We start from the raw sequence: 20,403 nt of genomic DNA, 5'->3' as shown, positions 1-20,403 counted from the left end.
GAGCTCGTCTTAGAATCCCTATTTAGTAAATTCAGGATTAATGTTAAAACAAAATGTTTCATGCAAGAAGAAAACAGCAAAAAGTCATCATCCTGCAAATTAAAAATCAGGCCTACCATTTTAAACCACAAAAATTACATTAGGCTCTCAGCAATCATATTATGACATAATGGTAATAAGTAAATATTTCGTTTGTGCCATTTCAAAACATGTTTTTTGTATTACCATCTATAGCAGTGAAGTGCTCATGTTGGCTCACGATTGTTTTAATTCTTACAATCAGAATATCTGAATTTTTCAAGTGCTCCATATAGAAAAATAATACATAACACATGAAGTAATCTAGAAAATTTTATTATTTCTAGACTGCTCTAAAATCCACATTTAAAATAATGAAGCTTCTTAAGTTTTAATTTTTTTAAAAGTAGCCGGCACAATACAAAAGGAGGGTATTACTGAACATAACTTTTAAATATACATACACTTTCACTAGAAAGAATGGCACAAAGAGATTTATTTTGACAAAATATCAAATGCTCCTGAGAGTAGTGCTGGGTGCACCATCAGATACTGCATGCTTGGATGCCTCCAGGTCCTCCTGGGGTGGGCAGGGATGCTGCGTTCCTCACCTCAAAGACCAGGGACTCCAGGAAGTTCAGTGTCCTGTGGATTCTCTTTGGGCATGGGATATCAAACACATGGAATGCAGCCACCAGCGCTGCCAGAGCCATGGTGCAGTCATCGAGCTGGGCTAACTCCTCCCTTTCTATGTACAGGGCAAACTCGCATGAATTCATGTTGAAGGGATTTTTCACTTCCATCACTGGTGTCACTGCCTTTACCTAAATTTTAAAAAAGGGTATTTCAAAGGATGCCACAGCATCGCTACAATGAACAGGCCAGAGAATGAAGCCTGATAACACTGCTTTGAAGTTAGGTAGTATTTCTATGAGTATTTCTACTCAAAAGGCAGGCTAATGTCACCTCCTCCCAGAACTAAGCTGAGCCACCAAAAAGCCAGGTGATGTATGTATGCAGGTGATAAAAGGAAGAGAGACCAAGGCTGCTGGTGGTCTGTCTCCTACCTCCTCATTCACTGCAGCAAACAGACTGGAATCATCTCCAAAGACCTCTGGCAGGAGTAAACATGCAGCAGTCATTTTCATATCTGTCAAAGGCAAGGATTTCTACTAAATTACAAAGGAAGACTTTCTGGCACTGCAGTATCATCTTGGAAAAACAGATTGCAGCCAATGTAATAGTTAACAGCTCAGTAGGGAGCTACTGTTCTATCCACTTTGAAGAGTAGTTTGTACCACAGTCAATATTTAGGTAATGGACATCAGTGTCCAAATAATTCATTGGACTCTGCTACTCAGTATTATGATTCAATTTTCCTCACAATAAGTAAGTTGGCCTTTGGGTTGCTATTAGTTGAGTTTGTGAGCCGAGTAGTCTTCCTGCCCCTCCTGTCCTTCCCCAACTCCTCTCTTCCCACTGAACTGAATGTCCAGGGACTCCTGATGCCAGGACTCTGAAGGCTGTGGTACCAGATGGTGCCACAGTACCTCCTGGCACCTGGTACCTGCTATCCCTCTGGCTCAGCTGTTACTGACTATAACATCTTTTTAGCAGGTCAGGCTTCTGGTCTCATGTGCTTCACTGAACTTACCTTGCTATGCATTATTTACCTAGGTGCCAGGTCAAGCTGTTTGTGAGAGAAAAACAGAAAAGTAAAGCCTTGGGATTTTACCAAGGTATGAGTCAAAATCCCTCTATACGAGATTTTGACATGCTGTATAAGAAAAGGGGAAATTAGTTACTATATCCATAGATTTCCTTGGCCAAAGCTATGAAAAGAAAGACCATAAAGGCTTTCTGGATTAGACTATTCCTTGAATAATTTTAATCTATCATGACTACTTTTGCTTTTAATGTTCATGAGGGAAACTCCCAGAATTTTAACCTACACTGCTTGCTTCTTTCAAAGATGACCTGGCAATAAATGGAGTGAAACTGCTACAGGACACACATGTGTTCACATTGTGTGACCTTGGATGGACATCCTGGCATTATGCCTGTTTGACAGAAAGTGAGTCTAAGGAGGACTTAGAGAGCTAAGCTTGAGCATAGGCAGTGGCAGCTGGGAAAGAATGGCAATTCTGAGTGACGGCTTGAAAAGTTTTGTCCCTGCAGCACCACACCCCCCAGACTTCCAAGAAAGAAGCTGAATGTCAGCAGGTGTTTGCTCCCCCACAGTCAGGGAGCCAAACATGCCAAGGTACATGCACCTCACCAGAGGTACCAGTCTGTGCCTTTTTTCCTTCAGTGTGTCTCTGCAGAGATGAGGTACCTGAAATGGTTAGTGGGAACTACTTCTTTAATTTTACTGGGGTAAAGATTATAACCAAAGAAACTTGCTTTGTAAAGGAAATTGTGTCTTTTTTTAATGGGGCTACTTCTAAAGCAGAAAATTAGTTTTCTGCGGGTATTTTTAGAAAAGAATAAGCACTCATGTATCTAGAAATACATACTTCTGCTCATCTAGCAATACTTATTTGAAGGTAATTACTTACTTTATCAAACCTCCAGTATTTTATTCAGCGGAAAAAAAAAGTTTAATACTTGACTGACTTAATTTTCCTACTAATTTAGTAGCTTTTATTCTCAATGCTTCACCATCACTATATATTTTCAAAGAAACCATAATATTTTTGAAAAGTGTTTGCAGTACCATGGAAACTAGTTTAGTTACATAAGTGAGAACAACTAGCTACAACAAAACTCTGATATTCAGAGCATAGGAGATTTGTACTGACATTTCAGAACGTCTTCCTCTGTGTGCTGCTTCAGATTTTCTTGCAGCATAATGTTAATTGGATTATTCCTCACCACGTACAAGGACAATATGTTTTCTGAATAAATCTCCAAAATCTCGACTGTTCTCTTATAAATGTCCATGTGTGTGAGAAGCTGGAACTCCCTAAAAAGCTAAAAGAAAAACAAGTATTTGGTATTGCAAACCTCAAAACCAAAAGTGTAAACAATGCATGCACTTTGAAGACAGGATAAAACTCAGTTAAATAAGATTATAAACTCAAGAGGGCGATTTAAATTTTTTTCAAAGCAGGGAAGGAATACATCAAGTAACACCAAACAGTGACAAGTTTGTGTGGTCCTTTTAACTCAGAATTGAACTGATGAACCTTTCAAAATGAGATTAGCTGCAAAAATATGAGTTAGATTAAAGAGAACATTGCTGATGGATACTTCAGTGGAAATATCCTGTGAAATACATGCATACAGATGTACCACATCTATAACACAGAATTCAATGTCATTATTAAAAATAGCTCTCTTACCTGATAAGGGCATCTTAAGAAAGGAAATACCCTAAGAATATCTTTTAAAGGTGCCTTATCACTGATCATCTTTCTCCGGATTTCTATTGTCACATTCATCCTGTTATCCACTTCTTCCCAGTTCCTCTGAGTTTTCAGGTATTCCTGATTAAGCCACTTAATATGTAAATCCATTGCACTGCATTTAAGATGAGCAGGTTCTTCCTATGAAGAAATGAAGGGCAGAATTGTAACAAATCAGCCTTTTTATCTGATTATTTAGCTTTTTTAGCTTGTGTTATTTGATGTGACCTCTGTGATTAGGGCATAGTCGAATACAGCAGAAAAGGTAGTGAGGTTTCAGTTCCAGCTCTCTGAACTCACCCTCATATTCTAAGTTAGACTAAGGTCTGTTTTTAAATAAAACTATACCTCTCAGCCAAGTCCCCCAAGCTCAAATTGCATATTCGAGGCTATTAATGAAATTCTTTTTCCTGTGTCTGGTTTGTCTCATTGTGGTTTGTTGGAAATGAGTAGTCAGTTCTAACGACAACTCAGTATTTAGCAATATTAACTCTGTATTACCAAGAGAAATAGTATTTTCCTCTTACCAGTACAGGTCCTAAAAGCAGGACAACTAACTTCCATATTTTTATGCAGCTGCAATTTTTACCCCCAAGGAGACCAGCTGAACTAAAAAACTCTTATTGAAAACCATTATTTGAGCAGTTTGACTGTTAGTGTTTTCAAAAAATATTTTTGTACTTGAGGAGAGTTAACCTTCCTCAAAATTTTCATTATTGTCCCTGAGGTAATTACTAAGTAATTACTAAGAGGAGGGGTGGCTATCCGAAGCAATACACCAACAGGAGTAGCCTGAGTTTGTGTAGCTTATCCATCAGTGGACACAGTGAATTTGCTCACTGGAGCAAGCTGAGGGACATAGAGATGCACAGATGCCATCCTCAGGCTGTGTTGCTGCTGGCTTTTCCTTTTTGTATTGTCACTGATGCAGCTGTGACTACACACATGGGTGGCCTGTGGGTCAGTGCCAGAGGGAGTTGAGACACTTCATAATGTTCCCCAGAACATTTCCAACACAGAGCTGTGAAACACACAACATCCCAAACCACTTTGCAGTGCTCTGCATGTGCAATTAAATTTTCCATCTTAATTAACATCCTTTAAAATCGTGCATGTGATATTCCAAGAGTGTTTGCACAATGTACGCAGTGAAAAACCTGTCTCTCTCCTAGTAAACATCCATAGATCCCAATAGCCACTGGGATCACAGAAGAAAATAAGATCTGCATGCAGGACAGATATCTAACGTGACCCCTGCATGACTCCCTGGCCCTTGCTAGGTTCTGTATGAGCACAGTCTGCACTCTTTCTAATTGAGGATTTCAGTCTTCACTGTGTTACCACAGTAATGTTTGTTTGTGACCAGCTTGTGTAGGCATTCCTGGCCTCTTCCTCAGTGCACAGGAGCAGGGGCGGGGGGGACAACTTGGTATCATACTCTCCCCTACCTGCCTGGGAGGGGTGCTGGGAAAAGGTACAAATGATGAGTGTATGGTGGTACTTCCCGTGAGTTCTGTCAAGACTTACCTACACTGGGATTTGTGGACTCCCAAACTTTATATTTAATAGCCTTCAGTATTTATGGTTATATAGCCTTCAGTAGTTTTTTTTCTCCTTCAATTACTTCTCCCAGTCACTTTTCCAACTCTCATAAAATCATACTTTCCACAAAATCCTTCCTTAAATTTGGCAGTTAAAGTATACACTGTCAGAGGAAATGCATTTATTTGTTTTTCTCCTGCTACTTCTGCCTTCTATTATCATTCTGGATTCAAAACCTATTCATTATCTCCATGCCACTGAAGTTTTACAGATATGTCATATTCTGTCCTCAGCTATCTCTTTTCCAGCTGAGACCATCCTAAGCTATTTAACCATTCCATGTATGAAAGCTCGTCCATACTTTCAATCATCTTTGTTATTGTCTTTGCATGTTTTCTAATTTCACTGCAGCTTTTATGAAATAGGTGCAGTATAACTTAAAGTACTTGTTGAGATACTGGGACACCATAGGGGCATAGAGTGGAATAATGCATTGTCTTTTCTTCCTTTCTTAAATAATTCTGTGTAATCAACTTTTTTTTTTTTTTTTTTTTTCTTGTGACTTATTTTCCATCTATCAGAACTGAATTTTATCTCCTGGGTTTTTTCCCCCTGGAATGGGGTCCTTCTGCAATTCCTTGGTCTTTGTCTTTAGTATCCTTGGTAGCATCACAAAATGTAATCTGCCAACTAGTCTACTTTTCCCATGTAAATTTAGAAATACGTTGAACTGCTTTAACTAAGCATTCATAATCTTTTCCACTGTAAACTGCAACCATTTCTGCATAGCCTTGTTTGTTCTATCTTTTAACTGCTTATCCATTCAAGGACCTTCCTGTTTATCTCCTCAGATTATATCCTCTAAGAGCCTTTGAAAGGCATGTGCTAAAATCCCTTCTGAATTTAAAGTAAACTGTATCAGCTGGATTGCCTCTGTCCTCAGGGTTGTTGAATACTTCAAAGAACTAATGAATTTGTGAAGAATTATGTCTGTTTACCAAAACTTTGTTGATTCCTTCCTAATGTGTTCATCTCTTGGGTCTGCATTACAGTTCTTGCCAATTTGGCCAGTGAAAACAGAAGGTTTCTTGGTCCATATGTTCTCTAGCTCTCTCCTGAAACTCTAGAAAACTGGCATCAAATTAGCTACCACCAATTATCTAATGTCCTGTTTCATGAGAAAAATTGTACGCAGCAATTAAAAAATTACCTGTTTTATCCTTGGACACCACTGAAAATTTTGCACAAGTCCTTGATTCTGGAAATGTGTAACTGCTCATTGTAGTGAATTATTCTGTCCCCTTTACTGACATACCAGTCTTAAGATGCTGCCCATGAAGAACGGTCCCACTAATGTGATCATCTGAGCTCACCTACTGAGAATCCTTGCAAAATCTATTTAGTTTTTGTGGTAGACTCTTTGTATTCTGCCAGCCATCCTGTACCTAGGAAGTGCACCTTGAGCACTCCTGTCCCTTAGCAGCATCAGGCTTCCTGCTTCTCACCCTGGGTGAGAAAGCTTGTATAACCAGTGCAGAAAAGGCAGAAAGCCACAAATAGAATTCTGTGTAAATCTCCATCAGATCACTCAGAGTAATCAGAGCAGGTTTTTGTTGCTGCTGTGTCATCTCTGTAAGCTTTCTGCATCAGCCTTTGATAGTTTCTGGTATGTAATTTATATTGGTTACTACTTTGAATACCATCCTAGTATTCACATATTCCCAGTTAGGCCATTCAGTTATTCCTTAACCTGTTAACTTGCCCTAAGCTGGACAGTCTGTCCCTTGCTTCACTGTGACCAGTGTGCAGAACCAAGGGATGACCCATTCTTGTCAGTCTCAAGATACCCGCAGTTTCTCACACACACAAACTTGGGCAGCTGTTGGGGCTTTTGTAATTATATTTATGTTTTTTATGCTGTGCAAGAGCTAGCCTGAAGTCTCTGACTCCAAACAGCTCTTTCACTAGTGGTTTCTCCTGTAGGTCTGCTTTCAGTCTTCCTGCCCATAAAGCAGGAACTCCTTCAGCCAGCTAATGTGGAGCATTGGTGGCTCATTCCCTGAGGGCCTGTCACCTTCAGTGTCTTGCTAGCGGAGACAAGAAAACAAAACAACCTGACCCAGTGTGCTGTAACCACAGACTGACTGACTGGGTTGCTTAGAAACAAACACCAAGAAGAAGTTGTGATCTTTAGCCCAGCTTCTCTACAGCCCCCTTGTCAAGTCCTTGATGGACTCTCCCTGTGGTCAGCCCTGTCCTTGAGAGCTAGTTTAACTAATTACATTATTAATTAGCTAAAGGAGACCATTTGATATCAGTTCATCAGTGGCCATGGCAAGCTACCAATAGAAATATGGCAGTAGTATAAAGAAGAATTGCTGTCATAGCTATTTATTAGGGGAAAAAATAACAATGGAAGTCCAAACTTTGTAGTGTAAATCATCTATTACCTGGGAGTAATACAAGCAGAAGTCAGTGTTAGAATTGTTTGCAGTGTTCATCCTGCTTAAAACAATCACTTTCTGTAATCTTTCCAACTTCTCTGAGTGTGAATAACTTGGTTTTTAAGGTAAGGGGAAAGGTGAGAGGAGGCTTTCTCTTGGTGGAAATAAGTTATCTCAGTGGGACATCTGTTTGATTGGAGAATGATTCCAAGTGTAATTTAAAATATTTTATAGCTAACTTTAACAGTGCAGGAGGAATCTGGGTTTGGAAAGTTGGTTTCTGAACTGGTTTATCAACCCAATACTTGCTTATTTTGGAAGGACCCTAGATCCCCTCCACTTCAACCATCAAAGCAAGAAAGCCAGTTACAGCACAGCAATATTCCAGTAAAATTTGACCATAAGGTTAAATCTCAGTTATTTGGATACTGTGAAAAACCAATCCTATCTAGACCAAAACTGAGATCTCTTGTCTCAATGTCTGAAGAAGCCACAGCTAACAGTTCAGCATGTATGCCAGACAGAACTAAAAAAATAGCCTCATTAAATGAGGAATCCTTACTTCTTGAGGTCACCCAACTTCTCTGGCCAGATTTTCAGTTGTGTCACCAGTAACATCCATTTCAGTTGCAACAATAAGAATGTTAATTTGTGATATTTAATTATTTTTGTACACAGAAATTTGTCTTGTTTAGCAATGTACATACTTAGTTTATAATAGGTTTCCTTTCTTTTTAACAATAAAATTTTGATATTAAAAAAATATTTCTAGAACAAATGATAATTTATCCCAGTATCTTTAAATAGGAAGCTGTCTTATCATCACAAACTCATGAGAAGTGCAGCAGAACAGAGAAAAAGGCAAAGGGATGTGGAAAGGAAGTTAAAGGGGTAAGCAGAAGATAGCCAGTGCCTTCCTGTCGGAGTAACCTAGCCCTAGCCTGCAGGATGGTCCTGCCAAGGCTCCTACTCATTCCGTTGGATTCACACTCAGAGGGTGACAGCAGTAGGGAGCCCATCCCTTAGTGCCCACACCCACAAACACTCTTGATTTCTTGGCATGTCAGGTGTCTGTGACTGAAGACACCAAGTCTGGGAGCCACACAGGTTGTAAGGCTCCTTGCCTACACTCCAGGTGCCTTTTGACTGTGACTCCCCACCTGATACTCAGGGTTCTACCTGGAACCATATACAAGTAGATTGTGTTAAGATGCTCACGTTAAAGCAAGAAAACATACAAACAAAAAACTACTCAACTCCAAATTCCTATTTCCTCCCATCTCTGAAGCAAGAGGATAGTCGTTTGATTTGAGGTGGATTTCTAAATAAAGGGCTGATTCCTAAATGTCCTTTTGATGGATCTTGATTCTTCCCAAGATTGTATTAGCACTTCTTGTAGTCCCAGCTACCAGAGCACTTCTATGAAACACTGTTACAGCCAAGGCAGTGAAACTACTACATCAGTTTTCCAGGAGGGAGGGTGCAATTTTTATGCATGATGTGATCTCCAAGGTCTAAGCTTTCAGTTACTGTTGAAATCCAGCATCATAAGTTGCAACGGACATGAATGTCAACACCAAAGTAACATGACTGCCTAATCAAAGAGTGATGAAAGCACCTCTGGTGTGGACAGCAGACACCTCTTGCTCTTTACATGGGTTTTCACCAATTTCTGAATGGTAAATGCAGCCTAACTGTTGCTAAGGACAAAGACAGAGGACTCTTTTTGGAAGAATACTGACAGGACCTACTGGCTTCTCAGTTTGAGAGAGTGAATTCAATGGAGTTAAAGAGGTATATATGAGGACACTACTCCATGCTGTCAGTCTGCTCACTGCCAACCACTGATCCAGGTTCCTCACCTGGGATGCTCTGGGAATATTTCTTTGAGGCAACTCCTTTGGATGGAGACTAATCTGTTTGCTGCAAAGCAATGTAAAAAACACGTGATGGTAATGTTTCATCTCCTGGAACTGCGCTGTGCAGACAGGTTCAGTGGCATCAGCACTGAATGGGAAGTCCTTTAACACCATGCATTAGGACTGGGATGCTGATTGGGTGGTAGTGTCTGTACAGCCTCTTTCATTATTATTGCTCTTGTCAGCTCCCAGCAGCTGCTAATAATATTTCCTTTGAAAAACACATTTTAAATTGTCCTTGCTAGATGCCAATGCATATTCCAAGTCATGTTACTGCTAAGAGCATTGATGCTGCTAACACTTCTTGATTGCTTGGTCTACCTGTATTAGTTAGCATCAACACTCAAGGTACTTACACAAGAAAGCCTGACAGTAGTTAGGACTCTTGTTTGGAATAATCTTTTCCTTTCATTGGCTTTTATAACTTCTTCAGGATGAGAAACAGTTTTCACAGTTACTTAAGCAAGCATAATCTCTGTGTCTTGGGTTTTGAATACTGAAAAGTAGGTCTTGCTATTTTGGAACACATACGGACACAAAGCATCATAAAAGCACAGTGTACAGAACAGTTTTTGCTACCACTATTGTAAAGGACAGCCCTTTTCTCTGTGGTGATAATCAGGGTCATTGGAAGGATATTTACTATGATGAACATTGGGGTGTTTTATATCAGGAGGAGTGATCAAAACAGGCAATGAAAACTAGAAAGCGAAGATCTGCACAAAAAAACCACAAACCCCAAGCACTGGACACTGATCTGGAACAAGTATGAGTCTAAAGAGGCAGGCTGTAAACTGGGCACTGCTCAAGGCCCATCTTCTTGTCCTGTATGGTGGGAGAGAACTGAGAAGACATCAAAACCATGCCCCATCTTTCACATCCAAATACTGAACAGAAAGACAGGTGAAACAGCATGGACATGCTGCTTTCAAGCAAAATGAGCATGTAACCATCAGCAGGATCCACACTGACTTGTACTCCAATGAGAAGCTTACTTAAGGTAGGCTCTGCTTTAATGACACATAATTGTCCTTTTGAGCCAGGCAGGCAACTTCAGAGCTAGATTTACATGCCAGTGCTAACCGAAAACTTTCTAAGTCTTGTAAGTCACTCTATTTTTGACCACAACAACTGCTTTCTGATTTTGTAAGCTGCATAAGCAAAATGAGAGAAATCTGTTTTCCTCTACCAAGGGACAAGTTGTGCTTGACAATTTAAATCACAGAACAATGAAGACACTGGCCAACAAAAAGTAAGAAGGTGAAGTGCAAGGTGTATGCTGGGGACTTGTGTTTAAAGCTTTTGCTTTGACTTATAAGTATTTTAAAATATTAACTAAGCAACCCTACACACTCAAAGTTTGATGTATGCACATCAAAGTTTTAGTGGAAAAATCACATTACATCAATTCGGTACAGTCACTGAATGATCATTTATATATGCATGCTCACATTCTGGCTGTGCAAACATTCAGACACTTAATTTGGACTCCATTAATCTTAGAGGGAAAGGTGCTATCACCGCTGTTTCCTTTGTGCATGGCATTCTCAGTATAGATGGTACCTAACGCTGTACCTGCCAATAATGCCATAAGATTGAGCCAAGAATTTCTGCATCTCGTACACAAGCTGTTCATCCTCTGAGAATTTTAGACATTTAGCTCTCTTTTTCTCTTGCTGTTGCCTTATTTTTCTCATTCCTCCCTTTTTCTCCAGACATCATTTTCTAAATCCTATTCTTTCTAGAGTCCTTGAAATCTTGTTTCAAGTTTCTGACTCCTGCAGTGGTGTAAAGTCATTGACAAACATGATGTTAGTTATCACCTCAAAGAAAGGCATATCCCTAGAAAATGTTTACGTTGCCTAATTTTCCTAATCTGACATAAGAGAGACTCCATCTCACAGGGTAGAGTTCACTCAGTCCTGATTCCTCCTTTCATCAGAAAAGACAATTTCCAGATAAAACCAACGGGGTGAATTTCACCATTCTTGTACTGCATGATACCACCAAAGCAAGCACACACAAATGGTGTTCCTCCTGGGCAAGGGGTCTTCTCTGCTTTTCATTTAGTCCTCTTGACACAGAATATGCACATTCACCAATTTCAAAATTCCTGTTTATCTTCCCTGTGCAGGAATATCAAGAGATGTCCAACTTTGTGAGTTAAAGTTTCTGCAGAATCTTTCTGCTTCTCCTAGTCAAAGTATTCATCAAAGCATTTCTTGTTGCTATCCCACTGACACAGAAGGAAGATGGTGTGCTGATGCCCCCATTATAAATTGTTTTCATTTTGTTATTCCCAGCTTTGCTGGGTGTGGCAAATACTCCCATTTATCTGCAAACATATACCACTATCTTTGCTGACATCTTGTCAGAGCCTACTTTTCCTTTTCACACCTAACTCCAAATTTATTTGTGTGACAGCTTCAGAGAAACCCTGATGACCTCACAAACAGGCTGTCATAGGATGTAAGAAATCAGAGGCTTTAGAAGAGGGTCTGTACTCTCTCCATTTTTATTTAAGATCAAGGACTACTACCAGTCTTCTAGCCTGTTATACTCCCTTACAATTAAGGTAGCACAAGATACCCCTGGTAGTCCCTTTGCTGAGATATTTTCTTATTTAATGTCTGGGATGGAATGCAGGAGCTGCACAGATTATTACAGTTATTTAGGGGCATTTGAGATCTAAAGGTATCCCAGAAACCTCTGGGATATGATACAGGACCTATGGGAAACACATGCCTTTCTGAATTGGCAGGTGGAGCCATGCAGGATGTCTGCGGGCTTTTTCATTTTTGTAATGAAGGCTAACTGAATTGATTGTGAAGTCACACATTGCATGAACAGCACCGCTTGAGACTGGCAAGATTTCCAAACTTAAAAGTCTAAAAGGGACAATTTGCTCTTTGGTCACTAGCCCTGGGAAGAGTAAGATAGTGTTTGAGCCATAAGGTATGCAAGGTATGCAAGCAAATCACCAGCTCTAACCCCATTTCCTTGTCCATCACCTTTTGCCTTCTGTCAATCCTTTGGCAAGGACCAGGATGATCCTTTCTGTTTCTTCTGGCTCCCCCAAGTCTAGGGTCCTTCCTATTACAGCTGACTGGAGGTACTTTCTCTCACAGCCTGAAGGACCACAAAGCAAACAAGTCCTTAGGGCAGAGGAAGGGGCTTGATGCTAAAAAAAGAATAAGATCAGTCAGAACAAGCCACTGAATAGCTGCTTTAGCAGTAATCCCACCCTTGCTGCAGAGGGGAGACTGGCTTGCTATTCTTATATATTTTCACGGTGTGATCACCCTTCTCATGGAAAGCACCTTCCATTTGCAGCAGAGGAAGGTCATTATCATTACAAAGCACTCTCCCCTGGATTACTGCAGCTCCGAGATATTTGCCTGACTGTGGAAAATGACTGAGGACGATTCTCACACCATAGCCATAAAATTTGTTGTTTATGGAGGCTTTCCTGATAAAATTCTGAATATCCCTCAGACACAGAGGCTCAAATTAATGTCTGCCAGGCACAGTCCAAGCTTCTTTCCCTGGTGGTGAAACCTGATGGTTATTTGGAGGGAGCATAATTTAAATAAAAATCTCCTTTAGTCACAGACACCTCATGCATGGGTTTATGTGCTTACTTCCCATCATCCTACTGCCCTGCACTGGCTCAAGACCTTTCATGTGATGATAGTCACTAGAAAAAGAGTAGCTACTCTTCAATCTTGTTTGAATATAATGCTCTGTAATGAGGAACACATCAGCAGATGTTTTAAAGAAACGGGAGGAGACAGACAGATGCTGCACCTGGAAGCAATGCCCTGCATGGGAGGCCAAGTATGCTCGAGCTGCTTTTGAAGGAAGAATGTCTGCTTGGAAGGTAATGGGGCTTGGGCAGACTAAGGGGCAGACATCATCTGGCTCAAAACATCACAGGAAGCTTGTTCTGACAAGCAGCTGGATTTTCCCATGAAGAAGTAAAAAAGATCGGTTAACGGTTTTATTGGTAGTAATAACTTCATTACTCTTCGCATATGAAAATAAATGCCAGGAATAACAGTAAGATATTTCCTATCAGTAAATAATCTTTTTATCCATTTCACGCCATTAACAACCCCCGACTACACCGACACAAAGCCCACACGACGGAGTGACAGCTTATGACTGTTCAGAAACTAAAGCTTGATACAGAAGTCAGCTGTGTGACTGGTAAGTAGGTCATCTGTGGGAAACAGATGTGCTCTCTCATCTGCATAGCTCTGCCAGTCAGCTTTGACCTGTAATGCCCTAAATGTCCTACTCTACCTATCTAAAGGAGAGTGTGGTGGCCCAAAGGGACTAGGAATCCTTCACTAACTATTCTCCAAAGGTCTCCTTAACCCGGAATTCATTTCTCCCCATTTTACCTCTATTAATTTTGACATGTTGGCTTCTAGTTCACACAAGGCTGATTCATTCTTGCGGTCTTGGAAAAGGGATGAAGAAAAGGGGATCTGGCTAATGGTAGTTTGGATATAATTTGGGTTTGCCTGTGGTACTTCCTTCTAGGTCAAATATTTATTTTTTAAGACTAATACACTTTAACAGTTTATATTTTTCATAGAGTAATTAGTGCCAAGGATTGGCAGGAAAGTGCCTTTATGTGTGTTCCTAAATATACAGAATGAAATCCCCCACTGCTTTTGTTAAAAATAATATTAAACATTTTGTTCAGTTTTGCACATATGTAGTGACATAATTTAGGATCTCAGAGTCAGACATCGCTGCTTTTAATGTAGAAACGCATTTAAAACTAAGGAAGTTATGATTCCCTCAAAGTTATGGAATACATTCTTAATCCTCAATAGGGCCCACAAGTGTTGATTCTTGCATTTATATTTGTGTTTTATTTATATATATACACATATGTTCAGGATACAGGGAAAATGAGAGAAGGAGAGGAAAGTTGTTTAAGGATACTCAGAGTTCTCTCACCATCTTTAACTCCTAATTTGCTTTCAACATTCAGGCTAGTAAAAAAGGCCTAGGTCTTTAGAAGAGATGTAATATTAGTTCTTAATTTCTAAAGCAAACAAGGCTGACCAGTGATGGCCTCAGGCAATGCAGTTAAAGAGAGTGGTGATTCCTAGTCTGCAGAAACACAGCGCAATGCAGTTGCACCCTCTCTACAGATAAATGAACTTTAGCATGTAGTCCCTACAGGAGCACTCCAAAGCCCTTCTCAACGAGCTCATAAGACAGAAAAGATCCACATGTGCCCTTTCCAAGATTTAGCAGACAGAGGATGGCTAACTCTTTACGTGCACACAAAACCAGGAGCTTATAATTTCTTTTTTACTGGGTGTGAGACTGTTTATTGTTTTGCACTGAAGTCACAGGTTTCTTCACACAAACTGCAAACCCTCCAACTAAAGCTAGCAAGAAGTGTTTATTCCTGAACATATTAATGCAAAGGGAATAAACTGAAATCACTGAAATTTCTAAAAACCAAGCCAAAGATATATTTGCATTTTGTATAGGAAACAAAAGCTACCTTCAATCACAAGGGCAATATATACAGAAATGCATCCAATAAACCACTCTAGCTCCTCTAAATACAGGGTCTGGCAAACAGCTGGATGGACATGAAAAAACTAAAGAAAAATATCTACTTACATATCTTATTTATCACATTCATACAATTATTTAAATTTTACCATGTTTAAATTGCAGCACGAAGAGGTGTGTGCAGCATTGGCAAAGCACAGCTGGAACTTTAATGTATTTATAAAACTGTATAAGTTAATTAGTATACTTCAAACACTTACTGTACAGTGATAACTCTCCAAATTCTCCAACTAAAGGAATACACAGCAACTGCACACATAGATTTGCAAACATCCCTATGTATATCAAACATCAACACAAACAGATTTTATATAACAAAGTGCAACGTGACAATAGGATTTCTGCTGCCAGCTCAAATATCTCTTTGCATTCTTATTTGTACAGAGGCTTCAGCTAGTAGGCATAATTCTCTATTGTTTTTCACTCTAATTGGAGGTATATAACCAAATGCAGAATAGTAATACTCCATTAAAAAAAAACCCAAACAGCATTTTCTGTCCAATTTACAACTCTAAATGACAACAAATGTGCAAGGCACCCAGTATGAGGATTAGCTCTGTTGTTTGATACCTAGTTTTCCAGAAATGAAAAAATGTTAGGGGTCTGACAATATGACAAGCTCTATACAAAATCAGTTTAAATAGCATGAGATCAGTTCTCCCCTTTAATGACTGGTGGCCTTATTGCCAACAGAGGAGCTGAAAGACTGAACTCAGTTAAACACCAAAAATCTTACCTCTACCTGCCCCTGGACATCATCATGTTTATTTTCAGCAAATGAAGATTTTCTGCTCTGTCCTCTCCTGTGGCCAAACTTGCATTTGTTCCTCAGGACTTGCTCATCATCTTCAATGGGTCTCCGCACGTATTTGAAACGATCTTTAAGGGCCCGTTTCCACAGCAACTGCATGGAGGAAAAAATAGCTGTCATTACAAGTATCTGTCAAGAATTTGCCCCAGCCTAAAGCAGGACACTTTGTTTTACCTAACTCTCCAAAAAAGTGTTTGCCATTAAGCAGAAAAAGGCTCATAGGGCAGCACCACCTTGGCTTCAGGATGGAAGAAAACAAAAGCACCTGTGGTAAATGGCTCTATGGCAATCAGCAGCTGGGGTAATGACACTGCTGTGGCTTGCCAAAGATAACAGTGATTGAATCTCAGGGTTAGATCTATCCTAGGCCACCAGGGAAGCTGCAGTGTTTGTCCCTTCCTCAGCTCTTACTTTATGCTCCATTCATAACATTGGGGAAACTACATGGTGAAGCAGATCAGCTCACAGATGCCACAGAAACTGTGCTGTGGGGTTTTTTGGGGGGCGTTAGGTGATTTGTTTTTGTGGTTTTTTTTTAGTTAAGTGTATTATTTTTCCTTTGCCTCTGGCAGTGTCTGACTGGTTGCACAGTTGTATGATTATTGCGTCTAACAGAAGGGAGTGGGAAAGACACAGTGTGCCACTACCTATAGCTGGGAGCCTACAGTTATACTGGATCAAGTACGTTTTTAAACTCTACTCAAAACTGCTGAATTAAGAGAATCATTTTAGTAGGTCCTAGTGTTTGTAAGACACCTCAAGGTATGTAAAATGCAAGTTAAAGGCATTTCCGCACTGCAAGCAGATGCAGGTCCTGTTTAATGCAGCCATTCAACACTCCTTGGCAGTCAGAGCCAACGTGTCCCCAGCACTTCTGTCACCCTGATGTATGTTTCTTTATTCAGTTATTGAAAAGTCACTGCTGAAAGTTGCATGGACAGCAACTTCACGCATCCTTAAGGACCAATGGCCATTAGCATGTGGCCCAAAGCTGGATGTCCCATGGCAGGAACTAGCCATACCATGCCACTGACACCCTGGGAAGCAATTTCTAAGCAAAGGCTGTTCAACACATCTGCAGGCACAACCCATAGTTTTGAACAGTTTTTGTCATTCCTCAAAATTACTTGCATATTCTAGTTATTGAGAAGTATCCAAGAGTCAGAGGGAAAAAAAATCAGTCTGAAAAGTTACTGTAAATGAAAGGTTGTGTGGAGATTCAAATATCTATTTCTTCATTTTCTAAAACTGACTGCAATATTATGCTCACTCAATACTATACTCAAGCCTGTACCCACTGATGTGCTAAAACACAATATAAACAGAAGAATTATTACCCTAAATTTCTTACCAAAATGATGTCATTTATTAGTCAGGGTCACATGATTTAAAAGGTTAACTTTTGGTAAGCCAGAATTTAGTAGAAGTAGACTAAAGTAGCACAGTATCTCTCTTCACAGTGAGTCTGACTTGCCTGCCTTTCTCACTCACAGGATACAGATGAGAGGGTTTCTTAACAGATGGTGGTGAAGTCAGTGTCACCTTGCATTTCTCCCACTGAGTTTACTGCTCACACCTCCCTAGGTTCTAGCTGACCTACAGGTCCTCAATCCTAAAAGCAAGACCTCCATTAATGGTGAAAAATTACAGTGGAAGAGCTATGAGACTACAATCCCTGTGGTCTCTACTTCAGCTCTTCTTGAGCAGCCCTGGGCCTACCAGGGCAGGAGTGCCCTTCCTAGCGGGACACTCCTTGCCACCCATCTACCTGCCCTTACAAAAGTATCTTTTCACAGCCAGTCACAGCTCAGCATCTAAGAACTGGAAAAAAACCAAGCCCATCTGCATTTCTAGTGTGCGAACTTCAGGCTTAGGGTTCTGCCAGAACAGAAGTCATATCACTACCAACATAAAGATAATGACTAAAAAAAGAGTACAACTGCTCACGCAGGCTTCTCACAAGGCATAGTCACAGCCTCAAGATGAGTATTACACCTCAGCACCGTTTCCAGAAGAAGTGACTGCATACCTTGAAAATCCCACTTGTTGTTCACCTGAACCATTAAGGTTCCTAAGCACATTTATAGTTCTGGCCTTATGCATTTTGATGCAAATACCCCATCATTATATGACTAGCAAAACTCATGTCTAGCTTGCTATTTTGAGGCTGCTAAGAAAAGCAAACAAAAACCTTAGTTTAATGCTTCTCTGAAGTGTTTAACAGATGTTATAATATTTTAAAACATGATCATCCTAGAATATATTAGCAGCTGACAATTTAAGCATCCCTGTAGCTGAGCTTCAAACGGTTTCCTTATTTTGAAAATCTTTATTTGGCTAGAAGATATTTTTGCTTATTCTTTCACATGAAAGAGTATGCTTACACCTATACAAGGCTTTAAATATCCCACAAAGTTCAAACCTTCAGCTGTTTCATCCTCCAGTCCCTCCAATAAATTAAGAATTTTAGTTAAATCTATTTCTGCAATAGGATTGTCATAAACTTAGGCAAGTCCCCTCTCACATACCTATTTCCAGAATGAGACTGCAAGCACATATATTTATGTGGTTTCCCTTGTGGGTAATGCCTCCTCTAAAAAGGATGCTTTTGTTACCATTTTTGAACCAACAACTTTATTTTCTTATCATTGTCCTGCCCTCCCCAGCTTCCCCCAAACACCACCCCAGGGAACTTTACCTGCCTGGTAAAAGAGTAGAAGGATTAGCTTGTGTCTATCTGACATAGGAGGGAAAGGATTACACGCTGATTAAAAGCAGTCATTTACTAGCAAATAATCACTTTGTGTGCAGCAGTTACATAAATCAGGCATGCCAGCACCGGCATCCCGGGTTTCACAGGCACCAGGGCACACACCTCGGCAGCCACCAGCTGGAGAGAGCTGCTTATGCGAAGCCCACTGGCAAGTGGCGTGGAGAAGAGAGCCCTCTCTCTTCCCTCTTCACGTCATGTTTTCTTAGAACCATACGATTTTCAAAAGGTTGGCTGAAATGAAATGGACTAAGGGAAATGATTCTTTACAAATTGTTGGGTTTAAGCTTTGTAAAATGGACAAACACAGATAGATAGAATATCTTCTAAGTCATCAAGAAACCATGTCATGCCAATTTGCTTTTGTCTGCTGTGCTTATGACCTTTGCTTTTTCTATATAAGCTGTTTGTAAACTACAAATTTTCTACATAAGCTCTTTGTTGTACTGGTTACAATATGCATCACAAATCTAATAAACTATTCCATGATTAAATGAAGACTTATACTTTTTTAAATGTCATATGTTAGTTTAGGATACCATTGTTCTGTAAGTAGTAGGAAATACCATGGGAAAACTTCCTTACATAGTCCCTTTAAAGCACTCTTACCAAAAGTTAATCTTGGAATTGATTTCATTCCAGGTACCCCACAGACTTATTTTTGAGTTTTAATGAGTTTTGCTTAATGAATTTTACTACTAGTAGAATTTTTTTAAAAAATAATTATTTAAAATTTTAGATAATTCTTAATCCCTGCCTCTAGACTGACCTCCGAAATAACATTCTTTTAAAATTCAAAGTACATAAGTGTCTTATTCATGTTTTTATCTGTAAATGAATTTATTTAGGGTCATAATCATTATGACCCTGACTCTACTGAATTGAATATCCTTTGAAAAAGGACTGATGGCACAGCAGCATATTTTTTTCCATACTGCAAAATTAAATCGGAAAATTTTTAATTGAGAAAACAGAATCATGAATAGTCTACTAATAAACCATGAAACCACAAACTTTCAATGACCTTTCATTGCAACAGTATGAGATTGAAAGTAATAGACTATAGTTCTACATAACACACACATTGTTTAAATTATTTGTTTAAATTAATTTGGAGGTGTAAATAAGTATTTCGGGAAACAAAAGTCTAGTATTTTGGAAACAAACACCACAAACAAACTAAAACCCCAGAATGTTCACAGTTTTGCAAGTAATTTTTTTTCTGTCATGAAAATCCTGGTGGTAATTTAGGTGCTCTTATGTTTGGTTTTTGTTGTTATTCCTCTGTGTTTGCCAGATCTTTCCCTTTTCCAGTTGTTCATTTCACTTCATTTCTACAAAAATGTTGCAATAAAAGTGCTGACATTTACAGTTCAAGGTTTCTCCATCCACATATATCAGTAACATCAAGTTCTTTACATTCTGATTTTCTGTGCTTGGCCAGAAGAAAATGTAAATTCTGGAATCCCAAGATCCTAGATGGGATGAGTTGTCCCTTTTCTCATCCAGGAAGCCCAACTGCCTGCCCTGACACACAGGCATGCACACTGGCCAGAGAGGAATCCAGAACAGTTTCTGCTGCACCCTTCCAGCAGCCAACACACATCCATTTCTGGTGAAGGGCTTTAAACTGCAAGACTTGTGAGTTAAAAGTTAAAATCACACCCACCACTGGCAGACCTTCTCAGACATCTCTTTAAGAACCACTGCAGCCTTCTGTAGAACCCAGGAAATGCTGTGGCTGCATCTCCACCCCAAAGGCTGAGAAACTGCTTTCTTTTTAAGCATACCTTTAGAGTTAAAATGAATCTAGGAACTGAGACGTAGCACAGCAATAACAAGAAGTAAATGAAAGTCATTAACAATACAGTGGTATAGAGCATTT

The 20,403-nt window shown here is 39.7% G+C and overlaps 1 protein-coding gene across 5 annotated transcripts in view; it reads right to left on the bottom strand.

Annotated features, from left to right (window-relative positions):
* Positions 1–351: 351 nt before the first annotated feature.
* SAMD3 (sterile alpha motif domain containing 3) overlaps positions 352–20,403 on the bottom strand; it is a 40,532-nt gene continuing 20,480 nt past the window's right edge. For all 5 annotated transcript variants that reach the window (XM_066180484.1, XM_066180481.1, XM_066180482.1 and 2 more), the window contains 5 exons: positions 15,674–15,841; positions 3,363–3,566; positions 2,820–2,991; positions 1,086–1,168; positions 352–842 (listed from right to left, as the gene is read on the bottom strand). In XM_066180484.1, the coding sequence (XP_066036581.1) occupies positions 564–842; positions 1,086–1,168; positions 2,820–2,991; positions 3,363–3,566; positions 15,674–15,841 (906 nt within the window). In that variant the 3' untranslated portion in view covers positions 352–563. The remainder of the gene's footprint in view (positions 843–1,085; positions 1,169–2,819; positions 2,992–3,362; positions 3,567–15,673; positions 15,842–20,403) is intronic.

The sequence above is a fragment of the Chamaea fasciata genome, unplaced genomic scaffold (assembly GCF_029207755.1).
Source record: "Chamaea fasciata isolate MVZ Bird 193981 ecotype frontalis unplaced genomic scaffold, bChaFas1.0.hap1 SCAF_3, whole genome shotgun sequence".
NCBI classification, from domain to species: domain Eukaryota; kingdom Metazoa; phylum Chordata; class Aves; order Passeriformes; family Sylviidae; genus Chamaea; species Chamaea fasciata.
Note: the sequence above shows the minus strand (reverse complement) of the source record. Positions and strands in the feature narration are given on the sequence as shown.